Below are 17,423 nucleotides of genomic sequence, written 5' to 3' on the forward strand. Positions count from 1 at the left end.
AAAGAGAGGTTCAGGGAACACAATATATAAATGTTACGTGTTATTATTATATTTACCATCATTGTAAATATAATCAAACTCCAACCTTTTCACCGTTTTATAATCCTCCCTGTTATTTTGTCATGATCATTAATAATCAGTGTTGTTATTCTTCGTTTTGTAATTGTTGTTGCTACTGTTTTATTAACTTTTTAATTAACATCATTCATATTCCTTTATCTTATCATTGTTATTGCTGTTTATTTTCTATCACTATGAGAATATGATTTCCATAATGTATACTATTATTATTGTAAGCCATCCCAAATAAAATGCAAATATTAATTTACATTTAAAATATATTATTATTATTTTCATGTTTTCCCTGTCCATCATCTAACACATGTATTTCTGTAACATTATGTAAAACTGCCTAATGGCTCTCTTATTTCAATATATTCCTGCATATACATTGCAATATATTCTGTTTTATTCCATCATATCATTAATCGGTTTCTTTTTTTTTTTTTTTTTTTGCATTTTTTATCTTCCCTTTTTATTTTATTATTTTATGCATTGCCATGTTATTACATTTGTTATGTGTCCTTTTTTTTCTATTTAATATATTTGTATTATTGAATGACATATAGGATAAAAAAAACATTACTGTAAATCCATATACCATATCCATGTTTCTATAATTATGATCATTTTATTTTCCACTTTATTTTCTTTTGTGTATTATTTGTGAATATTGTTATTCTTTTATCTCTTTAAGCAATCAATTCATATAATACAGTTTGTGTTTGGCAGCTTACCAATTGCTGACTGCAGCATTGCCTCACTACTTGTAAGAAATGTAATTAATATTTATTATTGCTGTTGTTGCTGTTTTTGCTCTTATAATACAATTTATTTGTTATCATTATTATATTTATCAATTCTTACTTTTATTATGATGAATTGAATGCTATCCTGTTGCTATCTTTTATTTCTACTTGTGCATTAAAAAATGCACAAGTATAAAAAAATTAGATATTGTCATTTGTTCTGTTCTCAATAATTTCACTACCCTTTATTCAGCACAAAAATCATATGTATTCAAGGAAACGAAAACATTTGACACAGGTAATGGTTTGGGTTAAAAATTATATCCCATCGTACGTGGAAAGCCTGGGTGAGCAACAAATATTTTGGGACCATTATCCCTTTACTCAGTAAAGAAAAAAAAGAAAAAAAGAAAAATTAAATATATTCTATATATTTTTTTATTTTAGGTAAGTTTAGATATTGGGTTGATATGTTGTTTTAATAACAGAAATCTGTCTGATTCTTTATTAGAAAGTATAGATTTTTTTGTGGTAGTCTGTAACGTATGTAAATGTAATTGATATTTTGTCACACACACAAATATCGCATGGAATTATTTTGAATTTACTATAGATTGTACACATACTTCAGTTTACCATTTTACTTTTTCCAGGTGTCTATGCTTTCCATTAATGTATGTTGTGAATCAATGTGAAGAATCCCCCAACCCCAAATTAAGTTCTTTTGAATTCCAGCTCAAAGTCTATTTCTTCCAGAATAGAGTGATCACAAACACACTGCACTCAGCTGGAGATTTGTTCGAGTTTGGTTTATTTTAATAGATTTAATCTATAGCAACAAAAAATATATTTTTAGGTAATGATAAATTAAAATGGATTTAAAAAAAAAAAATAAGTGAAAGGGGCAAAGTTGTTGACATATTCTTGTAGGGGTAATTATACAGAAGTTTTTTTTCAACACTAATAAAATTAATCTTCAAACTGCTTTAAGAGGTAATGATACCAGATTTTTGCCAGGATGTACAGGCCAAAGGCAATTTTATAAATTAAATTATTGAAGAGCCAGTTCACATGCAGATATATCTAAAACATGGATAAACCTGGCAGTTACATTAAAATGCACAAAATACATATTTAATGATTGCCATCGCAATGCATAACCATGATCAGCATTGATTGTCCAAATCCCTACCACTAACTGTATCCTCCGCAATGTATGACCTGTAAGACATATTCATTGTGTGTGATATGAGTAATGTAGTCGGAGGTTAGTTCTAATACAAGCCAAAGAACCATCTACCCAGTTTTTGGAATGAATTTTACTACTACTATGAATCGTTTACTGAGTGGGAGATAGAAAATATACATGTATACTGGAGTAGTTTTGTATTTTTTACATTTATTTTTATATTGTTTACAAAATCGATCATAAAAAGCAATTCTCCAATTCACACTGCACAGTCATGTATACATAGTGACAAGTATACAATGACAATTACATTTCTGACTCAGTAGCGAGGAGCAAAGGGTGGTTGACCCAGCTGGTGAGACGCACAATTGCACAATCGGTAAGAGAGCAAAACATTAATAGCAACACCCAAATAAAGGTGAACAATAGCTCCGTAGAGGGCAGCATGTGGTTGTGTAAATACCATGGGAAGAGCACTAGTGGACAAATATTTAATTCATGGTTCACAAGTTATTTCAGATTTCCGGTTCCTTTTTTCTAGGGACTATGGGAGTTCTATGTGAGTTCTTCCAACTGTCTAATCTGTTCAACTGAATTAAACCAGTCTACAAGTGAGGGTGGGGGACGTTTCTTCTGCTGCAGAGGAACAAGAGACTTATCTGAGCTGAGAATGTGGAATAATAACGAATATTTGGTTGTGAAACATCATTATAATGTAGTAAAAGACACTCTGGGAAGAAGGCCAACGATCCCTGGAGAACTTTTTCAATTGCATTATGCACTTCTGTCCAATAAGTGGACACATGATCCAAATGGCTATTGGCTAATGCTGGCACTCATTGGATGCCAGAAGCTTTTAACAAAGCTATTACTAATGTTTTTATTTTACATTTTTTAAATCTAAAAAAAACTAAGCCTTCATTGTAAAATACTCTAGTAACCTATTTTCCCATATATGAAATATATCCTACCCTTACCTCCTGTGTCACTTTAGCTCACTTCCATTAGAATGTAAGCTTGTTTGAGCAGAACCCTCAACAGCTTCTGTTCCTGTGCCTCCAATTTATCCAATACTTGTCTGTTAGTCCACCTATTGTACAGATCTTTATAAATAATAATAATAATTTTGACTCTCTCTCTCTTTTTGTCTAAAGTTTTGTTCATTGAACACAGTATGAAGCATTATAATAAGCAACATTCTCCCTCCTTGCTCTATGATATTTCTGCCTGCATGGTGATTTTTTTGTTGCACCAACTTGATTAATGAATGGCTATAAATAATACCAGATATATTGTGCATTTTTTTTTAGAAAAAAATTGTCATAAGCAATGCTTGTTAAGGATGTCCATATGAAGAGGTTGTTTCCTAGCAATGTGCATGTAGGAACCTTGTTAAATAACAACCCCAACTGGATATCAGCAAAATGTCATGTGAAGGTAAACTGAAGTATTAACAACTCATTCTAATATTTACAATTACATATAATGTTTTGTTTTATGTACACAAGGAGATTTCTAAGATACTATTCAAAGATGTACAGATAAAAAGGTCAAATTAAATGTCCTAACTTCTTCACTATCAATTTATCAAAGCCACCTCATTGGCTTCATAGTGGTTCATACCATAAATTAGAAAGAAAAGGGTTGGCATATCCAGTACATTTGCCCCAAGCAGAGCACATGTGTTACTTTTTTAATTCTTTTTTTGTTGTTGTGCAGGAAGAACAAACATCTACTATGCCACAACAGCAGGAGTAGGCACAATAATAACATTTAGAAACATTGGTATGGCATAAGAACTAAGAGCATGTTTTTTTTTTAACACATCATTTTCATCAAGCTAGTCCATCATGTCTGGAACCAGGATAAAACAAAGGTTGTGTCAGAGAATGAAATAAACATGAAGAGAGTGGTATAATATATGACAAGGCTAAAAGTACAAACTATATCCACTGGTATCATGCACATCACAAAGTAAAATTATGTAGAGTGTAACAAAATGGCGTCTAGTAAACTGTATAGGGTGCTTTGCCTGGTCAGTAGGTTGTCATGTTGTACACCAAGACAGGATGAACGTGTGAAATGAAACTTCAAGAATACAGCCATTTTTATATTAAATAAGAGAAGTCCGTAAAGCCATAATTCTATGAGAAGGAAAATATATGTAGAATAGAACTGTAAAATAGAACTGTAATTAAAATCAGGAGAGAAATACCACAGGGTGGCCAGGTTAGACTGTTGCAAATAGTCAAGTAGGCACAAGTACAGAGTAAAACAACTTGGATATATCAAACATTATTTTATGTGAGATCATATTTGTGTCAGATTGTCGGTAAAGTCAACAGATTTTTCATCCGACTCCCAGGGAGGGAATGTCCCCAGCCCAAGCTGCACCAATGGAGCTCCTCCACCATTCCAAGATGTTATCTTGATCTTTGTCTCTGGCTCGCATTCATGGATCATTGACTCTGTGGGCCATCTGGGTTGTGGGCCATAACAGGTAGGCCATGTCGAGCTTGAGTGAGCTTGTTCCCTCCTGTGGGGGTGAGTTGTGTCGAGTAGGAAGGCTAATGCCTGGAAGCGTAGACCTCCTATGCAGCAGCCTCTTGCGCTTTCTCCTGTGTAGCACTACACTAGGGACTTCTGGTGGTATTCAAGCTTGTGACGTCGGCCATTAAGAAGGTACCGGCAAGCTGCGACTCGGCTAGTAAGAGTGTAAGTCCCTATACAGAAGACCTCTACCTAGGATATGACTCTTTCCTCCCCTTGGTTTCCTTCTGTGGTTTGTATTCGTGAGGTTGCTGCACGCTCTTGTAATGCTGCCCAGAAACTGTTGAAGATTTCTTAGCTACACCTAGTAGTACAGAGCATTCACACTGTGAATTGGAGAGTGAGGAGAGTGGCCGCATCCCCCCAACTTCCGTTCCGAGTAGGCCCCAACAGCAGATCTCAGGATTCTGGGGGATTTTAGTCTCAGATAAAGACTCAGGGTACTCATTCAGAATTCCCTTGTTTGAGTAGTTTTAGTAAGTGTGAGCTTGTTGGCCGGGGGTTGTTTCCTTATCTTGTTTTTTTATGAGACTGTGGGAATTAATTTAGAATTTGTACTTAGAATTCTATGATATTAATAAGGTTGTTGAGACTGCTTGCTCTCCAGTTTCTACACTGAGAATTGTGCTTCTGACTAAAGTGAACTGCTTTCAGAAACTCTTATTGGGTTATTCGCAAAAGTGAGAATTGTTGGGAATTCAGTGCGAATTTCAAATGTAAGGTTACAATAACTGGACTGGGAAAATTCTTGGCCATATTTTCATTTGAGCTACTTTAGCCTTAAATTTGCAATTCCCAGCAATTCTTAATGTAGTAAACCTGTGCGTGCTGCGCTAATATGCAGCTATGCTCAGAAAAGGATGGACTGGACCTAATTTTGTTTAATGCACAAATGTCAATTTAAAAAAAAAAAAAAATTCTTCCTTTTTATTTATAATCATCTGTAGCGTTTTACCAGTGAACAATTGTAACTTTTTTTCCTAACTTGTTTTACTGTGGCAGGTAACTGTCTGTCTGTGTTGATGTGCTGTCGTAATCATTTAATCAAAGAAGCAACTAGTGCCAGAAATTGAAAGACTGACAACACAGGAGGTAACAATCGCGAAAGGCTCAAATTAGGCTGTAATTGAAAACGTGAATTGTCTTCGTTTGTTGCAATCTCTTGAATAGAAAATCTAATTTTCAAATCATAATAGTAACAAACAATGAATTATATATATAATTCTCACTTTGCATAGTCATTTACTTCAAAAGGGAACATTTTAATTGGAAATGGCAGTATCAGGCTCATTTATTTTCTCTCGGTCATTGCCAATAATTCATTACAACAATGAATTTATTGCGTATGTGTTCATTTCGTTAGAATCCAAATTGGTAGATTGTGACACACATCATAATAACCCAGTTTAATTGTACCCAGATGTTATTGCACTAAAACATCCATGATTCTTTGACAAACCCAAGTTGGAAGAGAATTATAAAATTAAAGGATATCTGTTTTGTTTTGTTTTTTAAACCTGCTTGTAGAGTGCATACTAGACTTAGTAGAGTGGAAAAATGAAGTTCAGGCCAACCTAAATAGATTTTAGTTTGGCACCTCCAACACACCTCCACAAGTTGTTTTCCTAGCACTATAGCTACCTATAGTGCCCCACCCCCTCACGGCCAACCCCCCCATAGTTCAGAAGGGGTTGACACTTACATGATTCCAGTGCCGATGTCCGTCGGCACTGGTTTGACCTCTGCCTGTGCTCCACCGACATCATGTGTATTAGGACTTTTGGGTGACACTGGATGTCCTCATGAAGAGCATGGCCAAAAGTCGCCTAACAATCTGGAAGTGTCTCTAGTGGCTGTCTCTAGTTCTGGTAGACAGCCACTAGAGGTGGAGTTAACCCTCCAAGGTAAATATTTCAGTTAAAATTGCAATAATCACAATTGCAGGGTTAAAGGGAAAGGGACACTGCAACCAGACCACTTCAATGAGCTGAAATAGGCTTGGTGCCTATAGTGTCTCTTTAAGTTGATGATTTAGCTCATATGAATATAATCCATAGAAAATATTCAGGAAAACGATTCAGGTGAACCAAAAAGGGCATGAAAATGGGTCAAACAGTGTAGTGCAAAATATATATAATATATCGATATTTTGTAAATATTTTGTAGTAAAATAGGGCTCATTTTCCCCCATTTGGTTGGTTGATTAAATGAGAAAATGTTACCAATTGTAGGAAATAGAGGAGACAACCAAAGTTAGAAAGAAAATATTAGTAATGTCACTCATTCATCCTCTTCCCAATGTTTAGGTATATGACATGCAGATACAGTGTACAATGGCTTTATAACACCAGGATAGTAGAACACTGGATTTTTTTAGAAGTTCTGTCTTTGAGTTTCCTTAGATCCTGTTGAGCTGACTCGTGTATCAGTGTGTATAAAATGTTTAGTATTATTCTGTTCTAGTGAAAACATTGAGAGGAACAAGTTATTCCTGAAATATGAAGATTATATACTGCATGCTACATATATTAACTAGCAAATATTTTAGTATAACAAACTTGCACAGAAATCTGTCTCTTACCTGTGGATGATATAATGCTTTTGTAAATAGTCTAGTGCAAGTGATATTTCACAGATGTATAGTTTAACGGCCTCTTCATTAAAATGCACATTTTGCTGCAAGTGATACCGTAAGTCCCCACCAAGTAGCAGGTCTACCACCATAAACATGTCTTCTTCGTCTTGGAAAGAATACCTGAAAAATAATGATCTGTGTGAGTTCCAGCTGGGATAATGCTGAAAAGGCATATAGAATGCTGATGGGAAATGGAATGGGAGGGGGAGAAGGGGAAACATTTTGCATTTCACCATATGTTAAACCATACAACTATTTACCAAATGAATTTTAGTTATGTACAGCTGTCAAATGCATTTCAGACTCATTTTGATAATACTATTCTAAAAGAAACACATGTGGTTATATACTGATGATATTTTTTTTCTGGTTTTTCATTAAATACTTCACTCTTTCTAAGGCATTTATTGCTGTGTCATTTCTAAGGTCATAGTGTTCCCAATCTGTGTGCAAGATCAGTCCATTGCTGAAAGCAATATAATGACTAGACACCAACCTACGGTGCCACCAGTTTTATTATTCACTAATCAATTCATTGTGACGCCATCTAATGCTCAGTAAAAATAGCAATCATGCTATTACCCCTATGGGGAAAAAAACTACTTAAAAGTGGCCACTAACCCCAGCATTGCGCAAAAGTCTGATTAAATAATTCCATAAAAGGCCCTTAACTCACTAAGGCTGAACTCACTTACATAACTTGCAATGCTGTAAAATTAAAATCTATTCTTGTTTCAAGTAATCCGTGACTTTGTTTCTAGAGACTTATTATCGTATCCTTCTATTTGATTTTCTGAATCAGCAATCTGCACTGCCTGCGTAGATTGGAACCAACTGGCTTATTATAGGTTATCTAGCTTTCTGTTTCCTCTCTAACCTACTATCAAAGATTAATACCCGATTTAAGAAATGTATGTGCTTAGTCTGGTACCTTGAATAACCTTTCTTATCAAGGAAAAAAAATATTGTACAAACACCCTAAGTATTATGTACACATTATTACTCAGCATTCTGTTATAGTCATACATTAATTCTCATTGAGAATACCAAGCTATCGGACCAAAAACTAGAATTCTGATTATTGGTTCCTCTATGTGATTTAATTGTGTGCCCTGCATCCCTGATACTCCAAAACAAAGTTCCAATTCTGTTTTTGTTTTTTGTTTTTTAAATTCTAACTTTTTAGTTATTTGTTATGACAAGACTTTTCCAGGAGTCCATCTGTTTTCAACAACCAAATGATCTAAACTTAGAGCTTCTCCCTAAGATCATCTGAACCATTCGTCGTCGTTATACTAATGCTTCACCATACGTTTCTCGTAAGTAGTGTGTTCGCTAACATGACGCAACTAGAATGGAACATACTCCCACCGGAGGTCCTATCTACAATTAATTTTTACCTTTTTCCAGAAGAAATGACCTGTCTACCCCTAAACCCAAGACCCTATGTTTTTTTTCTAGTTCTCAAAGCCAGTTGCAATGTCTCAAAATAAATTGTGAAACAAATAAAAAAAATATACATTGCTTTGAAGCTTTCAATGATGGGAACGAATGTTTCTATTGCATGTAAAATAAATGGAAGTTGATAATGCTGCTATTTTCTGTTTACATTAACTCCAACCACCCCTTAAGGACACATGACGGAAATATTCCGCCATGATTCCCTTTTATTTCAGAAGTTGTGCCCTTAAGGGGTTAAACAGTCTATACGCTTATTGTAGCTAAATTTATTGTTTCAATGTTTCTGTTTGCAGTAAATCTTGATATCCAAAGAGGCCAATCTCCGCAAACTGGTTCAGAATTATCATCTGCAATGTTCCCCCACATTTCATGGCAAACACAGAATTCTGTAGCTCATACAAAATCTCATAATTGCAAATCTACAATGGCAGTTCCATAGCACCATTGCAACCGGTGATTTACAAAAGGGAATCAGAAAATCTCCCTCTACCCCCCCCCCCCCTCTCTCTCTCTATAAATATATATATATATAATATCTGATGCTGATCTAAATCTGCATCTAGGTAGCCTTAAACCATATTTTTACATGTACATAACATCTAGAGGAAAAAAATGTTATACTAAATGTACTATCAGCTTAATTCTGCAATGTCTTCAATATCTAGAGCAAAAGATTGCACATCACCAAAGTAAATCTGGTATTTCAGTTTGTAAATAATCACTGGTTGCAGAATTGATTTAAACTTTCAATAAACTAGCCTGTGAAATCCCCCCAATTCTTTAAGTATAGGACATACTGAGATTAGCTTTTTTGACTGCCAGCTGTAATTGTATTTCGGTAAGCTTCTTAAATGCTCAGAGACAAATAACATACAGAAAGTAGATTGCTTCTGAAAAAAGTAAAACCAGCTCTATTTTCTTATAGGCAGGATTCATGATTCAAAATCTTGACTTAGATACTGCGTAAAATGAATACATTAAAGAATTGTTCATTTTGCAAATTGATTTTTATTTATTTTTTAATCTAGAAAAGTATATTTTGGAGCAATGTATTTTATTTTCACAAGACATAACCATCTCAAGTAAGACAACATGGACATGGTTTGGGAAATCATATAAGTTGTGCTAAAGCGTGTATGTGTGTGTGTGTGTGTGTGTGTGTATATGTGTATGTGCAAGTGTGTGTGTGTCTGCATGTGCAAGTGTGTGAATAAGTATGTGTACATGTTATTAAGTGTGTACAAATTAAGATGCCAAAATAACAGGAATATTAAATCATGCAAAAATATATATTTTTTTTATTTTTTGTACTAATAAAATATACAAAAAAAAACAGAAAGATAATGTTTCAGGAGTTTAAATCCATTTTTTTGCAGCGGATTAGGCAGAATATTATAATGCCTAATATTATAATTAGTTCATGAAACCATTTGTTTCTTTGTACGGATGCATCAGGTCCCATCTTGAATAGGGTTTTAGATTAAAGTGGCTTTTTTGTCCATCAATTCAGATCCATCAAAGCATGCAGTATGTAGTGAGTGATATCTTTTTATTGGGCTACCATTATATATTAAAAGACAACTTTAAAGTGGAAGTGCAGTGTTGTACATAGCTGATTTTAGTCTGTTTACATAATCTGCCTCTTGCCTGGCATTTTCTGAATATTCCCTGCCACCTTCATCTCTCACTCTTACAACCATTTTCATTAATTTATTAAATGATATTTACTATTCATTGATTCTTTGATTAAACTCAATTGACGGTAATTTAGGTTTAATATACCCCTCTTTGAGCAGTTATAATATGCTAAATTTAGATTTTTTCTTTTTTTATAATGCTGATTAATTTATCCCCGCCATAAATATTTTATAAATGCTGTATATATAAAGTGTTATCATTCTATCAGGGTTATTCAATAAAGGGATAATTAAATATGGTGAATTAAAAATGAATTTCAAATTTAAAGGATCACTATAGGGTCAGGAACACAAACATGTATTCCTGACCCTATAGTGTTAAAACCACCATCTAGCCCCCCTGGGCCCCTCATGCCTCCGTAAATATAGTAAGAATCTTACTGTATTCAAACCTGAAGCTGTAAATCTGCATGCTTTTAGACTCAGAAAAACAAACAGTCTGCTGACATCATCAGAAGTGGTAGCCTGATCCAATCACAGTGCTTCCCCATAGAATTGGCTGAGACTGACAACGAGGCAGATTAGGGGCAGAGCCAGCATGATTCAAACACAGCCCTGGCCAATCAGCATCTCCTCATAGAGATTAATTGAATCAATGAATCTCTACGAGGAAAGTTCAGTGTCTGCATGCAGAGGGAGGAGATACTCAATCACAGGATGCTGTGCACAGTGATGCCCTGTGCTCTGCTGACAGCAGATCTGAGTGGATGGAGGCATATTATGCCTCCATCAACTCCGAAGTCCCTCTGGTTCATTTTGAGTGACTGCAACTGGAGGTGTTCCTAGCTTTCAATGTAAACACTGTATTTTCTCAGAAAATACAGTGTTTACATGAGAAAGGCTGCAGGGAGCTATAGTTCTCACCTGAACAACCTCATTAAGCTGAGTCCAAGTTTTCCCCCCAGTCCGATCCTCCTTGGCTGATGTCACTCTCCCTCACCGGCTCTTTGCATCAGTAGACAAATCTGTAAGGGAGCAGAGCTGGGAGAACATAGCTCCCTCGCTGCGTCTGATTAGAACAGCCGCCTGCTTCACTGCAGCCCTACTGGACCCCAGGGACCCCTCCATGCCAGCTTTCCCAAAAGGTAGGGAGGTTGGGTGGGTGGGAAATGTTAATTATAATAATATTAATAATTTGTATGCATGTCTGTTAGTGTTTGTGTGTGTGTGTATGTATGTCTGTTAGTGTATGTGTATGTGTGTCTGTTAGTGTGTGTGTGTACGTATGTCTGTTAGTGTATGTGTGTATGTATTTCTGTTAGTGTGTGTGTATGTATGTCTGTTAGTGTATGTGTGTGTTTGTGTCAGTGTATTTGTGTGTGTATGTCTGGTAGTGTATGTGTGTGTATGAGTGTAGGTATGTCTGTTAGTGTATGTGTGTGTACGCGTATGTGTATGTCTGTTAGTGTATGTCAGTGTGTATGTGTGTGTATGTGTGTGTGTGTATGAGTGTATTTACGTCTGTTAGCATATGTACGTGTCTGTGTATGAGTGTATGTGCATCTGTCAGTGTATGCATGTGTATGTTTGTGAGTGTCTGTCAAATCAGTGAGAGTCTTTTAAACATAGAAACATAGAATGTGACCGAAGATAAGAACCATTCAGCCCATCTAGTCTGCCCATTTTTTAAAAAAAAAAAAATACTTTCATTAGTCCCTGGCCTTATCTTATAGTTAGCATAGCCTTATGCATATCCCACGCATGCTTAAACACCTTTACTGTGTTAACCTCTACCACTTCAGCTGGAAGCCTATTCCATGCATCCACTACCCTTTCAGTAAAGTAATACTTCCGGATATTATTTTTAAACCTTTGCCCCTCTAATTTAAGACGATGTCCTGTTTGTCATTTAGTGTGTGTGTGACTATTAGTGTGCGTTTGTGTGTGTCTCTCTGTCAATGAATGAGTGTGTGTCAATGAATGTGTTTGTGTCAAATCAGTGACATCTGTGTGTTTGTCATTGAGTGTGTGTTACTGTCAGTGTGTATCTGCCAGTGTGTGTCAGTGAATATGTGTGTGTCTGTCAGAGTGTGTGCTTGAAGGGACACTATAGGCACCCAGACAACTTCAGCTCCTTGAAGTGGTCTGGGTGCAGTGTCCCAGTCCCTTTAAACCTGCAAGTGTAATTATTGCAGTTTCTCAGAAACTGCAATAATTACCTTGAGGGATAACTCCACCTCTAGTGGCTGTCTACAAGACAGCCACTGGAGGGACTTTCGGGTGGTTAGATGACCAAAGGTCGCCTAACTGATGCTGGACATCCTCACGCTGTGCATGAGGACATCAAGCATCTGCTAAATACCCATAGGATTTTAACCCCTTCAGTGTCGAGTGGGGGAGGGGAGGACACGAGTAAGGGGGCACTATAGGGAATTATAGTGCCAAGACAGCTTTGTCTTCTTGGCACTATAGTATTCCTTTAAAAGGAGCAGAAAAAGGTGGAGTCTAAAGAGGAAGGGGTGGGTTCTTAATCAGGAAGAGATGCGTCCTTGACAGGAAGGGGTGGTAAATTTAGATTAGGGGGGTGCCCAGGTTTAGTCATGCCTAGGGCAGCACAAAATTAATATACACCACTGTGTGAGCGTCTCAGTATGTGTGTGCGTGTCTGTGAGTGTGTGTGTGTGTGTGTGTGAGTGTGTGTCTGTGAGTGTGTGTGTGTGTGTGTTTGTGAGTGTGTGTGTCTGTGTGCACCTGTCAGTGTGTGTGTGCACGCGTTTATATATGCATACAAGTTTATTTTTTTGGAGGGGGATTGGAACTTGGGTGAGTTCCCACACTTTTTTCCCCAGGACTTGACCCCTGGTTAATCTCATAAGAGCAGATATTAGGCTGTTAGAGTAGGGCCTGCCAAAGATGGGGTACATTGAAAGTGTGGCAGGCTTATGCAATGTATGATCATATAATGTAACTAAATCCCCATTATTTTTACCTAGATTAGGTGTTTTTTTAAAAACGAAAAAAAAAGTAAGAACATCTGTGAGCTTTGAAGTTGATGTTTAGTGGATGAGTGAGTATGCCGGATCTTGTGAATTGTATATTTTGCCCCAGCAGCGACCCATTTATGCATGTTCAGGTGAGTGCAGCCCCCTGGTGCCAGAAGGGTAACTCCACCTCCAGCAGCTAAAGGGTTAATCTATGGATGTACAACATATACAGTCTCAAGGCACCATGGCCATTTCAAATCAAAAAAAGTAGTCATGGTGCTTGGAATAACCCTTTAACACCAACTCAACCAGCACTATATTTAGCTATATAACACAAAATATATTTAAACCATGCATTTTAACAAAGGTCAGTCAGTTATCTCCCATGAGATATGCAAACTAATAACTTAGAAAATCTCTGTGCTAATGACTCCTGTGGGTTATTCCTGTTTCCGCTGAAAGTTACGCTGAGGAGTTTTAATAGGTAGTTTAACATTTTACAAATCTGGAGCGAACAAATAAAGGTATTGTGCAAGAAAGAAATTGCTACATAACTCTCATACTTTCCTGACATTTCAGAATAAGGAGAATTGCAGAACAGGAGAGAACTTGGAACGTTTCCAATACAATTTTCATTCATTTCCATTTGCAATTAAATAAGTGTATTATAACACAGATTATACGGAGAATATAAACCACACACAATAAGTCTTTCTTGCTTAAGACAAAAATGTATCAAGTAAAATCTAGCAGTTAACTATGCCGAATCAAGTCTCCAGAAATCTCTATTTATATATTATTTTTTTTTAAGGAGACCTCTTTTGTTCACGTAGAAATAATTATTCTTGAAATTAATCCTTAATTCCTGCTACTCGTGCAACCTTGCTTGACAAAATGTCACGGTTATCTTTTCCGTTTCAATTTATTACTGATGCTATTTGGAAAAGTTTATGACATTTTATGAATTCATTTGAAAATGGCTGAATAATAATATTATTTTTTTTCAGTTCTTTACTTTCAGGACAAAAATATAAATATTTATAGTAATATTTATAACAAGGCCATACACATTCCTTCACGTTATAATGCAGCTCACTTCTCAAATCTGTTGTGTTTCTACAACTGAATATTTTTCACTTTTTATTCTTTTTTTGTAGCACTAAGCTGTTCCCTGGTGCTGAACTTTGGCCGCCATTTTCTTTTTCATCCATTTTGGGTATTTTTTTCAAATTTTTTCCCTGTATGTCTGAAGCAGGGTTTTTTAAATTAACTTTGAGTGACTCTGAGAATCTGTAAAGAGGGATTGAGCATGGAGAGGTTATTCTAACATGAAGCAGAACATGTAATTTTAGTACATCTGGAAAAATGCAAAAAATTATTGACATGCTGTGACGAAACAGTATTTATCCTCTAAAAATAAATGAATACAGAAATAACCTAATAGTGAATTAGAAATGCATTTCACACAGTAGATTGGTAATCCACTCATTGCTGATAGTCATGCATTGTCATCTCAACAACACCCAAAGTCTCAAACAGAAAGTCTTTATATGTCTAGAAAAGAAAGAGTATTGGTGTTCCAATCGGGCAACATTTAATTTGTAATGAGAAAAACGGAAAGTCTTGTACGTATTGTCCTACATCTTCCTTGTTTGTTGCTCTTGGACTGATCCCCAAAATGAAATAGATTAATAATGACTCTGAGTCTCAGGCACCCTAGGATCTATTCCAGTTACAGACCCGGTTGGGACTATTGAAAGGCCAGAACTAAACACCTGCGTAATTAATAGCTCTGTGCCCAGTTCATGTTTGGCCATCTCCCTGTATCCTAAAATTTGCATCTACAAAATGGGGCACACTGACGATTATTCACTAAAGTGCCATTTCTGTAAACACAAGAAGTACTTTAGGCTAATTTCATTTAAAAGTACCCCAAATAGATAGAAACTCCGATTAAAGTCTATCGAGAAAAATCATGTGGCATTTAAAAATGCAATTATAAAATTGCAAATCACGTCCACCAGTATTTTTACATTTCAAATGTTAATAATCCCCAATGATCAGTGTCCAATATAGAAACAAGAACTCTGCAAATTTGCAATTTTATCTTTTGTATGTAATGTTTCAAGTTATAGAAAAGGCACCATCACAATGCTACACTCTATGAATTCTAGTCATTCTCACACAGTATGTTTCTATGACAACTACTTGGGGCTCTGAATGATCTAAAAAAATCTTTTGGGATGTGATCTAAGGCATTTGCACATGTTTCTTCATTTTTTTTTCTTTTCTGTATTTTATTTAAAGTGTGTTCTAAACATCTGTCATCATAACTACCAAAAAAAAAAAAAAAAACACAAGCAGAAATATAGCCCATCACGCCTGATAAATAGCTCAGGAACCAAAGGGATTTGAAAGATACAAATTGGACCGTTCAATTTCGTTACGTTATTGATGCTCACAAACACGTGAATTGGTTATATGTCACTGCAAAGAAAAAAATATAAGCTGTGATTAAAGAAAAAAAGCACATATGAAAGGAATATAAAAAGGTTGGTTTAACGAATAGTGATTTATTGGGAAATTTAAATGAATAGATGAGCAATATCCTATATTTCCATTAGGTCATGTACAGCCCCCGAAAGTGATTATTTTTTCCATAACACACTATTTAATCAACTATAGCAGGAAGTCTCTAGAGTAATTGGAAAGGATCTTCATTTTAAAGTCTACAAGAAGGGTTTGGTTTTCAGGTAGAATTAATGTGTAGTTGCTAAGTGCACTAGTCTCAGCTGGACTCCTCAATACTAACTCTAGTACTGTGTGATGACTCAGTGGTTTGATCTCGAGTTTCAGTATCTAGCAATCACCCTTTAGTTCCCGGCAAGGTCAATTTAGTGTTTCATTTCTCTGAAAATTAGTAATAATAGCATCTAAGTTCAGGGACGTACTTGGAAACCACAGTCCAGCTCTATATACCTTTCCAGGTTAAATACGTTGATCTTCATGTAGCAAGATGTCATTTAGTAACATGGAGTCACTATCAATTCTTGGTATGTCTATTTGGTACTGTCCACTCTACCAAATAATTATATGAGATTAACAATGAAGAGAGACTACAAGAGGCGATACCTACGCAAATACAAAATCACAGACAGACATCCAACTGCTTGTGTTTATTTAGGATATATGTGATAGACTATATGCACTTAGAGGAACATTCCAACCAGTCCCGTAGTGGTTATGATGGTAGGAGTGCACTTGCTTCCCCTTCCCCATTGTTAGCAATCAGACCATTTTAGAACTGTGACAAAGAGTCCATCAGGTACAGCTAATTGTCTCCACTGCTAACAATAGGAAGCCAGACGCTCGCTGACTGAGCTAAGCCCTGCAGTGCTTAGCTGCTGAGAGAGATCAACTCAGGAGAGCTACTGACTCTCTATCATCAGTAGTAGGGGGAAGGGCCTGAAGCAAACTGCTGTAATATGGTTTGAATACTAACAATGGACAGGGGGGGGGGGCACTAGGACACCTCTAGCAGCACCATAACTACTACAGAAAGCTAAATTGGTAATGTTTGGATTGTTTCTCTTTTTCTCAGTTTCTCAGGGGACCTTAGCTTTTCTTCCTGTTTTAGCCCGATTCGAGCTGGCAAAAATGTACTTTAAAAACTAAAAAGCATCACATTCCCCTTTCACTTAAGAAGCAGCCTTTCAGTTTTTCCACATTGGATTTGACAGTCAGAATGTTATATAATGTGTGTGAAGCGACATATTTAGGGTTCAGAATTGCCCAAAGCCTGACCTAGTATCCATTTACCTCAATCCTAATTTAATTACTATTTGTATTCAAGCGTATTAATACTACCCTTCATAACAAACCCTCATATCCCTGTCTGTCCATTCCCCTTAATTAGGTTCCTTCAGTGAAGAGCCAGCAAGGGGTGCAATCGCCCCTCAGGCCACTAGTATACAGAGTGCTGCTGGTTGCTGGCTCATAATACAAAACGAAATAATATCATGTGACTGGAGTATTTTATTATTATTGTCTTCTAGTGCTTGCGATATTAGTATAAAACATTTAATATAATATTAACAAAGGGAGTGGAGTTTGTTGACTTGGTCTCAAATTGTGCTATTTATTTGCAGCTGTCCCCCC

The 17,423-nt window shown here is 36.1% G+C and overlaps 1 protein-coding gene across 1 annotated transcript in view; it reads right to left on the reverse strand.

Moving 5' to 3' along the window:
- STK32B (serine/threonine kinase 32B) overlaps positions 1–17,423 on the reverse strand; it is a 227,830-nt gene that overhangs the window by 103,710 nt on the left and 106,697 nt on the right. Inside the window, exon 4 of the mRNA XM_063457772.1 lies at positions 7,130–7,303. Within this exon, the coding sequence (XP_063313842.1) occupies positions 7,130–7,303 (174 nt within the window). The remainder of the gene's footprint in view (positions 1–7,129; positions 7,304–17,423) is intronic.

Source organism: Pelobates fuscus, chromosome 6 (genome assembly GCF_036172605.1).
Source record: "Pelobates fuscus isolate aPelFus1 chromosome 6, aPelFus1.pri, whole genome shotgun sequence".
NCBI lineage: Eukaryota > Metazoa > Chordata > Amphibia > Anura > Pelobatidae > Pelobates > Pelobates fuscus.